Source organism: Ammospiza nelsoni, chromosome 2 (genome assembly GCF_027579445.1).
Source record: "Ammospiza nelsoni isolate bAmmNel1 chromosome 2, bAmmNel1.pri, whole genome shotgun sequence".
In the NCBI taxonomy this organism is placed as follows: Eukaryota; Metazoa; Chordata; class Aves; order Passeriformes; family Passerellidae; genus Ammospiza; species Ammospiza nelsoni.
The window spans coordinates 93,787,335-93,800,471 of NC_080634.1; the positions used below are offsets into that span (position 1 = coordinate 93,787,335).

At 44.1% G+C, this 13,137-nt stretch overlaps 1 protein-coding gene across 1 annotated transcript; it reads right to left on the reverse strand.

The window, feature by feature from the left end:
* Positions 1 to 614: 614 nt before the first annotated feature.
* F10 (coagulation factor X) lies at positions 615 to 11,499 on the reverse strand. The gene is made up of 8 exons (XM_059465979.1): positions 11,224 to 11,499; positions 8,885 to 9,045; positions 7,467 to 7,491; positions 5,125 to 5,238; positions 4,423 to 4,563; positions 3,535 to 3,809; positions 2,664 to 2,781; positions 615 to 1,917 (listed from the first exon to the last, which is right to left on the reverse strand). The coding sequence occupies exons 1-8, from the start codon at positions 11,297 to 11,299 to the stop codon at positions 1,376 to 1,378; spliced, it is 1,452 nt and encodes a 483-aa protein (XP_059321962.1). The 5' UTR covers positions 11,300 to 11,499; the 3' UTR covers positions 615 to 1,375.
* Between the last annotated feature and the right edge of the window lie 1,638 nt (positions 11,500 to 13,137).

Below are 13,137 nucleotides of genomic sequence, written 5' to 3' on the forward strand. Positions count from 1 at the left end.
TGGCACAGAAAGAGCAATGGACATAAAGTGATGCCTTCAGCTACCTCAACCTCTTTACAGCCCAGTCTGTGTTTTCCTTCAGTCCTCAATCTCTGCTTAAGTAGAAGAAAGCTCTTAGCAAGAGTATGTAAGCAGGATTTGGTAGGATCCAGACCTGAGGCTTTCCTTTGAAGAGGGATCTTTCACCTTGATTGAGTACAAGGAGCAGCACCCGTGGGACAAAGGATTTGAACAGGAACCCAGTGGACAGAACTCAGGGAACAAACACTGCCGAGCAAACATGGAAGAAAGCCCACTGAAGAGTTATACAGGTCAAGACCATCAAGCTGAGATAACTGACCTGCCCACTCACTTTCCTGCCCACAATTAGTGCTGGCTGCAGCAATATTTGCTGTTTGCAGAGTTGTGTTTTGAGTTTGTCAGTCTACTTTGCTCACAGCATCTGCTAAGTGACACAAGCCAGTACCAGCTCAAAGTGCAGCAGGTGCCTAAGGAAGTTCAGTGCTCCTCAGAGCACAGAACATAAGAGATTGGAGAAGCTTTGAAAAGCCATTGGAATTGTAAGGGGGTTAGAGGCTGAGGGGCTTTGTTAGAGAAAAAACCCAACCAAAGGAGAAAAAAAAAAGAAAGAATGTTTTATTTCAAATGCTGGTGTACATCAATATTGCACCTAACTGAAACATCTAGAACAATACACATGCAAGGAGCTTTCCAATCCTCAGCCATACACAATCCAGAACAAGATACAGAAAACACTGAATATGCACATGTATATATATTCTGATGAGCACAGTGTACAAATTAAACTAGAGTGAACTAGAATACTTATAAAGCAAAACCCCTTTTTAATGAGCTGCTGTTATTATTTAGCATCACATATTGATTGTGTCTCAGCTTTTACCATGCAAGATCCCCTGCTCCCTTCATCTTCTGAACACATCTCAAGGTAGAAGCTAAACAACTCCAGTATGGATAAACTCCCTGCTGAGCCAGATGGCTGCAATATGAGGATTTAGTGACTCCCATCCTTCCTGCTTTCATCATGGCTAGTGACTCTTCAGAATATGTTTAGAAGTCTCTGGTTGGAGCACTTGTGACAACAGATAGGAACCACAATGACCATTGATAAGTAATTAAAAGAAGCCAAAGACCCCTCTCAGCAGCCTTTTGGATTGGGGAATTCCCTCATTCAACCAATTCCAAACACCTTGACTTTCCTCAGAGGTGTTTAAAGCCAGGAACAATACAAATGGAAGCAGACCATAACTTTAAGGAGATGTCAAAACCAACTTAGCAGATGTTCAGGAAAAGAAAGTTTCCATTTCCAATCCTGCACCTTGGCAGGTAACAAGGAGGATCAAGGGACACGGCACCACTACAAACTCATGACTGTCCTTACCCAGCGCAGGAACCGGGACAGTTTGGTGTAGACCCCATATTTGCCTTTCCTTGCACATCCTTCACCCCAGCTAACAATTCCAGTAACAAAATAAGTATCCTTGTATCTGGTCACATGGGGGCCACCACTGTCTCCTTGGCAAGCATCCTTTTGCTCTGTGTCATAACCAGCACAGAACATGTTCTCAGTTATGGCTAAGTTAGTGGATTGCTTGCAAGTGTTCCTATTAACATAGGGGACCTCAAGCACCTTCAGTTTTTTGGACGTTCGACCGCCTTCAAATTCCCGCCCAAAGCCACTAACCCTCCCAGACTTCTGCGTCATCAGAACTTCATTAGCAAAGTCTGCTTTGGGGAGACATGCTGGGATGACGTACTCTGAAAACGTGATAGGTTCCTTCAGCTTTAATAAAGCAATGTCATTATCGTAAGTCTCAACAATAAATTTGGAGTGAACGTATATTTTATCCACAGTGTGCATTGATTCAGACTGCTCCTTCTTCTCTCTGTCCACTTCACCTGCACAAGAGCATTAAAAGGGTCATCAATGTGGAGAAAGTATAAGAACTTCAGAACAACCTTGACAGAGGAAGAGAGTAGTATATTCATTCTGTGTACTTTGCCCAGGACTTAGACCACACAAGGAAACTATAAACAGGTATGGCAACATTTCTTAGCAGCAACTGGATTTGCTTTGGTCCTGAGATTTGGTCTGTGTACCAGTTTACACAAAGGCATAAGCTGATTCAGCTAAACTAATGCAATTTTGTGTAGAAGCACTTCCAGGAGCTTGAGCCTGGCTTAGAGAAGAGAACAGGGTCTGGACTACAACAGTGCAAAGATGAAGCTGTGTTGATTCTGTGTCCTGGCTCAAGGGGAAGCAATGGGAAATCTGAGTTTGTTCTTGTCTGCTCTATTCAATGAGTCAGAGATTTTCTGAGGGTTCTTGTAAGAACAACTCTGGATGCTTCTGAAGTGCCAGGAATGATGGGCTTCCTGCAGAAGCACTGCTCTGCTGAACACATTGATAACCAAAATGTCTAGAATATTTAACTGCAATCCCTCCCAGCTAGCTGGCAGAGAAGAAAGAGAGGCACCTGTTGTTACAAAGAAGGATGGTCAGAATGACAAAAAATTATAAAAAGCAGCCAAAAGGTAACAAATCTTAATGAATCATGAGTACATCTCATGGGAGATTTAAGGCACAAAAAATTCGGCCCAACAGCTACTCTCACCTCAGAGGAGTAAAAAAAATAATTACTCACCAACAACAACTTGGATTTCTTTGGATTGGTTTATGCAATGAGCTGCAGTCAGTACAAAATTTTCATTCAGAATAGTTCCACCACAAAACTCTTCTCCTTCCTCATTTAACAGAACAGCCTGTGAAGCAAGACAGGTAAGGGCACAAGGAAGAAGTGCAGTTTAATGTTGATGAGCTATAAAGCACCAACTGACTTCTTTTCACACTACAGAGATGCCTCTTACTGCAACATGTATGCGGCCCTCCACGTCCCTCCTAGCTTTGCATTTCCCCATGCAGAGGCTGCTGATCACCTTCTACTGCTACAGAGTCCTGATTGTCCCTATGTGAAGTTAAAACATTTGCCTTCCACATTACCTCAGTGCCAGTGCTGAGTAACGCCCCTCAGGCATTGACTGACTGAGCAGGCAGAATGCAGACTCCTGATCACCACATCCCTTGGACTAACCCCCCAAACAATGTCCAAATACAGGAATTCATTTTGGCTTTCCCAAACTCAAGGGTGAAACTGAGATATGAGGGTGTATTTCTGAACCAAAATGCTGGCTTTATCTGGCATGCACTTGGATGTGCTGCCTGGGGTGATGGTCTCAGACAGAACAAAAATGTAACCTGCAAAAGTGGCCTGGGAGACCAGTGTGACCCAAAATCCTCTCTGGGGACAAAGTAGGCAGTTCCATCTAAAATGACACACAAAGACTTTTGTTTTGTCCCCCTGAGGCTGCACTTTGCACACAGCTCAGCTACATCTCACTGCTGCTGGCACGTGACATGGGCCGTGTTCAGAAGGCTCCCAGCTGGAAGGAGGCTCTGCTCCCCTTCCATCAGACACACGCTCTGCCCACATGCAGAGCAAAGCCCCCTCCATTCACCTGCCATGGGCATTGGCCAGGAAGACACTGATCTCCACCAACTATCCTGGTATCGACATATGGAGTCTTGCTTCTTGTTCTGTTGTCAGGTGGAGGGGTTGGGCTTTCTGTGGTAATTACAAAGTTCTCCTCTGTGGTAATTACAAAGTTCTCCTCTGTGGTCATTTCGTATGGAGGAGGGTCTTCCTGATCACTCGTTACATTGCCTTGGTCAGTGGGTGAAAGAACAGACCTTTTCTTCCTTACCACAGAAACTTTTCCACAAGGGTATTTTACTGTAAAGAGAAGAATGCTAAAATTAAAGATGGAGAGAGACAGCAGGCTAAGAGAAAACTTCTTGGAAATTACAAGGAAATAGAGTGAAGTAATATGCGTCACAAGAGCAATTTGTTATTTTTTAAAATGCTATAAGAACAACATTGTGAGTATATGTTTGACAACCTCTGATGAGTCCTTTCATAAGAGTGCTAAAATTTACATATGTAAATAGAACTGATTATAATCATTAACATTTTCATTTTCTATAAAAAGAAAGGTTTTCAGAAGAAAAGTTTTGCAGGCTGCTAATTTATGCGATGTGTAAGCATTTAAGAAAATGAGTTATAATGCAATTACTTTTCTCTTGGCAATAGTGGGATTTACTGTGGTAATTTGCTGAGAAGCACCTTGCAAAGGGTTCAAAATCATGTACATTTTGATCCACTCCATCACAACACCTCACAAATGGAAGGCTTTGGAAATACAAATCTCCTGGCCTCACTGTTGGGCCTATGTCATGTAGGATACTGGTGGTTCAAAAGACATTCCTCAACCGCAAAGCAAGACATCTCTTAACAATGAAGCAAGTCTCACCAAGCACTGCTATTGCTTTATCTCATGGCTTCGTACCTGTTGCAACACAGTGTTTGCCATCCTCTGCTAGAACATACCCATCTGCACAGGAGCACACCACATCCTTCCGCCCATCTCTTTGGACGCTGCAGAACTGCTCACAGTCCCCGTTGTTTATTCTGCAGAATTTTGGGATGACTGTAAAAGAGATGGTGGCAGAAAAACTGGACATAAACACTGACTTCACAGAAGATCTGGAAGTTCTCCAAAACAAAACACCCTCTTCAAACAGGATCTGTATCCCCACCGGCCAAGCACTTGAAGCACTCTTGAGGAATAACTCATGTGAGTGCTGAACATCAGCTTGTGCCTTGCAAAGCAGCCACATGCAGCACACCAAATGTCCTTGCCAGGTCTGAGTGGGAGCAATGGCCATGGCATGGTGAGCTCAAAAAGCAGAGACAAATTCTCAGGGGAACAATAAACAAAACACTAACACAGAACATAATTGTGTAAATCTTCACACAATTCCTCCCTCCTGCCCGAAAAACTCCAACTCCTCATCACTCCCCTTGGTCCTGTGACTGAACCTCAGTTTCACATTCTTGCTCTTACTTCTGGGCTAGTGATACCCCCCTGTCACAGGGGCTGCTCTATGCCACAGAAGTGAGCCCCAGGAAGGATTTCCATGCAAGACATGCTTCCCTACAAAGCTCCCTGGGAAGTCTGCCATCACAGTTCTCTAAAGCAGAAACTTACCAAATTCACAGTTCTTGCCTTGATAACCATCCAAGCACGAGCAAGTGTAGGAACCAATTCCATCTTTACAGTGGCCTCCATAGTGACAAGGATTTGAACTGCACTGGTTCCCATCTACAAAAACAAACCAAAACCCAAATTACTGTCAGTGTGCAAGCATTTTCAGTGGCCGCAGAAGGGCTCTTAGTTTTTCTTAGATCTTTCATTCTTCCTTTCAAAATATAGGTCCTATGAGTTGCCACATTCCAGATGGTACAAACAGTATAAACAGAATCATTCCAAACATGCAATGATTCATCTTTATATCCTCAGTTTTGCAATCTCATTTTGGTATTATGATGCGCACACAAGCCTTTTTTTGTGGGAAGGTAAAGAAATTTCCTCGGCTGGTTAAAGCACGGTGTTCATATGGACAGGGTTGCAGATTTGATCTCTGTATGGGCCATTCATTTGTGATTGATCAATGACTCAATAATCTTTGTGGGTCCTTCCATCTCAGAATATTGTTTGATAGTATGATTGTGGTCAGAATATACATACAGTGAAGCCTCTAAGAGCTGACAGGACATTTCCATATTGCAATTACTGCCAAAAGATACTGAACTTCTGGTCCCTTGCATTTCCCTATAGTGTTTGCTCTGTTTCATACAAAATGCAAGATATTCAGAAAAGTGACACTTAATAATTTGCTGCTTTAGATAACATGCTCTCATCCTCCTATTTTACCACTTGTACCCTTTGGAGCAGCTGAAACAGCAATGTCCATAGCAGAAACAACTTGCAAGAAGCAACTCCTCTAAGGATCCAGCATGCTCCCTGCATGGAATTTCTGGGCTGTAACCTCATCTGCTGCAGCTTTGCCTGTCATGGGAAACAGCTGCTGGGCTTTGTGTACTGCACCCACACATCAAGATCCATCTTCTACCTGTATGTGGCCAAAACCAAGACCTCTCCAAAAGCCCCAGCCATGGAGGCTCTGGAAACTGATGTTCATGCTTAACAGAGGGAAGACAAGACCAACATTAACAAAAAAAAAAAAAAGATAGCCTGAAGGCCTACATCATAACTTCTGGTTTCTGCCTCCTCTGCAGTGCCATAGCACTCTGTTCTGTAGTGGCCTTAGCTAAGCAGCATCCTACTGCTAGAAAACATACTTATTTAGTTCTTACCCTACACTGTAGTTGCAGCTGTGGTAATGAGTTTTATATCAATATTGCACAAATTTCAGAATAGCCTACTAAAGCAGGAAGCAAGAACAAATTGTTCTAGTAACTTGCCTGAACATAGCTGTAGTTTTCAATACTTCTGAACACTCATAGAGCATTTGTGGACTGTGGTTTAAAATGTATGAAATCTAACATTTCTGCTAAGAGCATTGGCACTGATATTCTGCTGCTTGTATTCTCATAAGAAAACATTTTTTTTTCTTTACTGTAACACTGACACAGTGTTACAGTAAAGAAAAAATTGCTTGAAATTTTAATCTGTAGGTTGCAGAGTTCATCCTGTGCTTAGAGGATTGTGAAAGTCTGGGTCTTCTTCATGGCAACTGTCTTCATTATTCTGTAGATTGCAAAAGACAAAACTGAGATCTCTTTGGTCAACACTTTTGATGCACTCCTCCCAGTGTGCAAACTGGACATATACTTTCTGGAGAACATGCTATCAAACACTAATACATTAAAAATCTGTCCTTGCATAGTGCTTACAAACACTAGAACCCTAATAAATAAAACTCACATATTTAGATAAAAAATCAGAAAACTGTTAGGTAGTATCTACTGGCATATTGGATCCATTGGCATATTTTCCTTGAATGCCAAACAGTTCTGTAAAAAACACAACCAAAAAATTGCTCTTTAAGACAAGAATCAACAACACTGCCATGGAAGGTGACAAGAAACTGCCAAATTACTATGCAATGTAATTTAACTTTGTGTTGGTTATGGCATTTAAGAGACACTCTCATCTGTGACTCTTTGCATCTTGAATTTTCCTATCTGGGGCTGCCCCTCTGAAGGAAAACTATCTGGCAGTCCCACTCACACAGTTTCTGCTCCTCACTGTCCTTTGTGTGCAAAGGACCACTGTTATTTTTTGAGAGGACAAAGGCCAGTCCAGCCACTGCAGACAGCTGAACCTTGCCTTCAAATGAAGCAATTGGGTTCAAGCAACAGCGGGCAGTAAATTAGATTCCTTTTTCAGAGGAAGCACAATGTGAGGGTGTCCCAGAGTGAAGAGAGGAAGCAAGGGAGCAGGAAGGGGTTACTTAAGGGGTGCATCCTTTCAAACCTTGCAATAAGGAAGCTTAATCTTCTAAATAAACACAGAGTGTTTCTTACCTACATAGACGTTCCAGAATTCCTCCTACAGGTAGGTGTGGGAAATGGAGAAGAAAAAGAAATAGATAAGAATTACCAAATTCCTCAGAAAAATATTAGACTTTTCATACACAGGATGCTTGCAGCTAACAATTGTTAAAGGAAATATTTACATTATAAATACATACAGTGCCTAGCAGCCCACTATTACCATTTAATAACTTAAAACCATATGATCCATATGGCCCAGCTCCACAGAAACAAGTCTCATGCATTTTTCAGAAATATCTGAACTTCTTTAGAGTTTTTTCAGTGTGACCCATTCAGCATAAGCCACTGGATTTCTTGCATAATTATCTTTCCACCAGTTTTGACTGAATTTACTTATATTCCTGTAATGCTAAATTCTCAGTCTTGATCCCCACCCCAAACTCCTGTCAATTAGGACCTCACAAATCGTGACATTTAAAAATACTTTGTCTGATTTGTGTTCTCCTTTTCATTGGCACTGAGGACTCTAGGATGCTGCCTGTGCAGGACAGTCCTTTCCAGTGACATCTGGTCACCAGGCAGAACAGGCTGTGCCAGTTCTGCTATAGGTAAGTCAACATTTATGATCTGAGGTACACTGGTGATGCACCCAGAAGTCCCCACCCAGGACACCTCAGGGTCACTCCAACAACATTCTGGCCATCAAATAATGCTAAAGGGAAGTGAATCTGGCCTTAGCTCCCGTTTCAGGGTAGTCCTAAACAGCCATATAGCTACAGCCTATGTTTGGAATACCACCTTTTCTACTTACAGTCCACCCAGCTGCCCCATCTCTTTAACTTTTCCTTCAGCTTGGGAACAAATCACATTTCTGTTTAAAATTAAGCAAGCCATTGGGGTAGGGCAGGTGACACAAGAGTCACACAAACTTCATTCCAGTAAACATTAAGGCATTTATGAACTGTTAACACTATACATTCTCTCAATTCAGATAAAGAGAGCTACAAAATTACAAGAAAAACTGCTTGAAATAAGCTCATGAGGTTCCATGTCAGCATTTGCCTTGTCAGCCTTCCCACAGTCATGGCACTTAGGGACTGCCCTGACCACAGTGATGGCACTCAGGGATGTAACCCAGATAAGGTGAAAGTATTTTCAACACTGAAAATGGCAGCAAAGCCATTGAATGTCAATTAACTTTCAATGGCAATTGAACAGATCAGAACAGGTAAAAGAATGGAGGATGTAACCTGGGATGGCCATGCAAGAGCTACATTAAGACTGTTATGGGATGATTATTGCCTTAGCAATTCCACCCACAGTCAATCACTATTTGTGTTAAGTGATTGGGAACAACCTGTGAGTTTTGATGCCCAGCTCAAAGGACATGAATAGTAATTTTTAAACATGAAATATATAGACCTAATTTCATATTAGTTCATCCTTACAGTTTTCTCCTGATCTTCAAAAGCTTCTCTTGCTTCTTCTTTTGAGCAGCGCTCCTCAATGCATTCTCTTTCAATATTCCCTTGCTTCAATTCCTCTAAGAAAGAGTTAGCACGTTTTGTTCTTTCCAAGAACTTGTCGGCATTTTCTTTCTTGATGAATACTAGACAGCAGAGAAAAATTATACAGGTGGGTAACAGTTGGTGGTGGAAAAGAGTCACAACAAATGAGTGAAGTAGAAACAAAGCCAAAACAGACCACACTACCTGTACACAACATTACCTGTGAGGTTAGTCCTCACACAGGCTGATACATCCCAAGATCTCTCAGGGCAGTCTCTCTGAGAATCAGTAGCCTCAATGAAATGTGGACCCCAAAATTCTCTCCTACTCTTTTTAATCTTGAAAAGGTTGCCAATGAGGGCTTATATTTCTGCTGCTCCTGCTCAAGACTCAGTCTTGAATAGAATGGGAAGATTACAGAATCACGGAATCACTAGGCTGGAAGACACCTTCAAGATCATTGAGTCCAACCCAGCCCTAACACCTCAACTAAACCATGGCACTGAGTGCCACATCCAGTCTTCTTTTAAACACATCCAGGGATGGTGACTCCACCACCTTCCTGGGCAGACCATTCCAGTACTTTATCACTCTTTCCATAAAAAGTTTTTTCCTAATATCCAACCTGTATTTCCCTTGACGGAGCTTAAGCCTGTGTCCTGTCATTGTGTCATCTGCTGCCTGGAGAAAGAGACCAACCCCCACCTGACTACAGCCACCTTCCAGTTGTAGAGAGTGATAACTTCATCCCTTTTCTCCAGGCTGAACACCCCCATCTCCCTCAGTGGTTCCTCACAGGGTTTGTGTTCCCAGCCCGTCACCAGCCTTGTTGTCTCCTCTGGATGTGCTCAAATGTCTCCATGTCCTTCCCAAACTGAGGGCCCAGCACCAGACACAGCACTCAAGGTGCAGCCTCACCAGTTCCCAGTGCAGGGAGAGAATGACCTCCCGGGATTAAGTAAATTGCTAATTACCCTGTAAAGAGTATATGTTCTAGGAAAGTGTGAAGAGTTTGGAAGTTGACATTTAATCAAGTTCTAGCATTGGAATTTACACTGAGGAAATACTTTGTAATATTTCCTATATTTCCAGTATTTTTTAGGCTGGAGTATGGAAGAGTGTGCTACAGATGTGACTTCAAGGACAATGACTTATGCTCGCTGGGAGGCTTGCACATTCCTTTTGGAGCATTCATCATGCAGCTTAATTCCATGACAAATAAACTTGCTGAAAGTAATTATATACCCTAATATCCTCTAAGTGAGCACAGAGGAGACTTATTCTGCTTTCGCTGAAATTGGTGAACTCCTCCTCAGGGAGGCAAGTTCTGGTTGTGTTATTTATATTAAGCAATGCTGACATAATTTGAAGCCCCACTTATTTTGAAAAGGCTCCTCTCAAGGAAGGCTTACAGAAAGTACTTTTAACTTGCAGCTCAGTGACTGTTAGTTCATTCACCCACTACGTTATTTGTCCTCAAATCCCTTTCTTCAGCGTCAGGAAATGGACAGGACACAGCCGGTGGGGTTATCACCCCTGTATTCCTTTGCTTTCACACCACCCGGATTAGCGGATGTTTTTGCAAACTTGAACTAGCCTCCTTCTGAGGCTGCTCGTTCTCTTCCCCAAGCCCTCCATCATACTCCCTTCTTTACAGACATCAAGGAGCAACAGGCATTAGCCAACCGAAGCAGGATATTCCAGAAACATGCCAAAGACCTTGTTTTAAACCCCAAGCAGTCTGACTCACTGAAGAAAGAGTTAACAGCTTTTGAAAAGTTATTTGCTGATGCTGCCTTGGATTTAGGAGCTGACTCTGGCGGCACAGGAGGGCAGCGGGACCCGCTCCTCGCTGTGCCCCAGCTCCTCCACGGCCGAGCGCACCCAACCACGACTCCCCTCACACGTTCCCCCTCACCCAGGAGAGGGAGCGCCTCAGGCTGTGACTGCAGCCGTGCTCCCGCTAGAGCGGCGGGCAATCCCACCTTCCTACACCGTCCCCGCGATGCCCGCAGCAGCTGCCTGCCCCCGCAGCTCAGCTCGCCGCTGTACGGCGGTGTGCGGGGTCGGCACAGGTGCTGATAAGCCCTCAGCCATGTGGGAACCGAACCTGCCGTGGGGTGCCCGCTCCCCTTCCCCGGCACTGTCCCGGTGCGCCCCCGACCCGCAGCACCCACCGCCACCCCTGCGGCGTTCTCCCGGCAGGCCCCGCCTGCTCCCAGGACTGGTGCGAAGAGAGATCCCCCCCTCCCGAAACCATGGGAAAGGAGCCGCCTTACCGCCTCCCTGAGCGCGGAGCCCGGCGGGCAGCGCGGCGCACAGCACCAGCAGCAGCGGCAGCAGGCACCCGGACATGGCGGCCCCGCCGGTGCCGCTCCCGGCACGGCACGGACGGAGGGACAGCAAGGACGGGACAGACGGGACGGACGGAAGCCGAAGTCTTCACCCCCTCGGGCGGGGTGAGACTGAAACCGCGGAGCTTCACCCTGCTCAGAAATAGCGGAAGCGGCGGGACACGGTGACAGCCCCGGCGGGATTTCTTAGTCGCGGGGATGTGGCTGCTCTTCTTTTGGTTTATTTTTTTCAAAGCCCAAGGCAGCTTGGGGCTTTGGTTTGGTTTTAATTGCACCTTTTATTTTGGAGGAGGGGCAGTGAATCGCGTCTCGGTAAGCTGTCGTGCCCCCCAGCGCTGGGCACAGCCGGGCCCGCAGCCCGCAGCAGGCGCCGTCCCGGGCTGCTCCCGGCCGTGTGTCCCTTCCACATCCCGGGCTGCTCCCGGCCGTGTGTCCCTTCCACATCCACACTGGAACCTGCTGGCTCCGCGCTCCGGACCAGTGCCCTCGGCTGAAACTGGCCTCAATCTGTCCCCCCTTTCTTGGGGGGATTCGCAGTGCGCTGCGGCGGCCACGTCCTCGGTGCTTGCAGAGCCAGCCTTCCGCTCTCCTTCATCTCCTTGGCTTTCCTAAGCAGGCTGTTGTATTAAAAATATAATCTAAAACCCAAATTTGTTTTGATAAAGTAATTTTTTGTGGCATTTTTTAGTACTGATTTCTTTTGGCCTTTTTTCTGCAAGGTAATTTGTTCATAAATATCAGCATTTTCACTGGAGTGTTATAGAGGATCTTGTGGATCATGGAAAACAGAAATTATTCTGCCTTGAGGGGTCATCAGGGATGGTTTTATAGTGCTGAGCACCTCATCTAAATGAAAATGAGGCTTTATTTGCTGGTCACTACTTCTTGAGACTGGACTCTCTTTAGGAGCAAGGAGAATCTCTAGTGCATGTATGCATATATACTGTAACATCTCCTGTTTTTCAGGTCTCTGAAATCTGCTACCTTTTCTAGTTCAGTTCACTACCTAAACAAAGATTAAAACTTCCTTCTCTATTGGTAAAACAGGCTATAGGATGTTCAGTACTGCATGGTATGTACCATACAATGACGATGTTTTCCCCTAATAATGGAGTATGATCAATTGTGCCCTACTTGCTGATAAGCTTTTGTGATTGAGTTGATATTCTGCATCATCTGAACAATCTAGAGTGTAAATTCTGCATGAGATAGTTAAACTGTTTTCCAATCTCCTAGTTCAGTTTTGTCTTTCTCACCTTTTCAGTGTTTTCATGCTAAGGTTAGAAAGTACATTTTGGAACTGTATATGTTTTCAGAGAGCTTCAGGTTCTATCATTTATGCCTTAAGACATTAGTGAATGGTCTTTGGTCACCGTTTTGCAGAGGGGTAGATAATTATCCTGTTCTGGTTTTAGATCTCAGGATAGAGAGTACAATTGAGATTATGCTGGACAACTGATAAACATTCCCTTTCATTTGCACTCTTTCTATCAATATGAATAATATGAAGGCAAAGATAAGATTAAATCAGTGGTATTCTTTACCACTCATAAATATAGGGTTAAATATTGCACTTACTAGCCTTACAGCAATAATACTTGGTGCAAGAAGATTTAAATCAAGTTTTCATAGCAGACCTGTAAATATGGAATCAATCTTTTCCCAGATTTCTTGTCCTGGAGAGGGTCTACAGTTCTTCCCCTTCAAATCTCCCCGTTGCCACTGCAACTGTTGGAGAAAGCTGCTCTAACATAAGCTAAAGGAAGCATCTTTTCTAATTTGTTTCTGCTATTTCATCATTATATATTTCATAATTACAGGATCCATAGCATAGGAAGT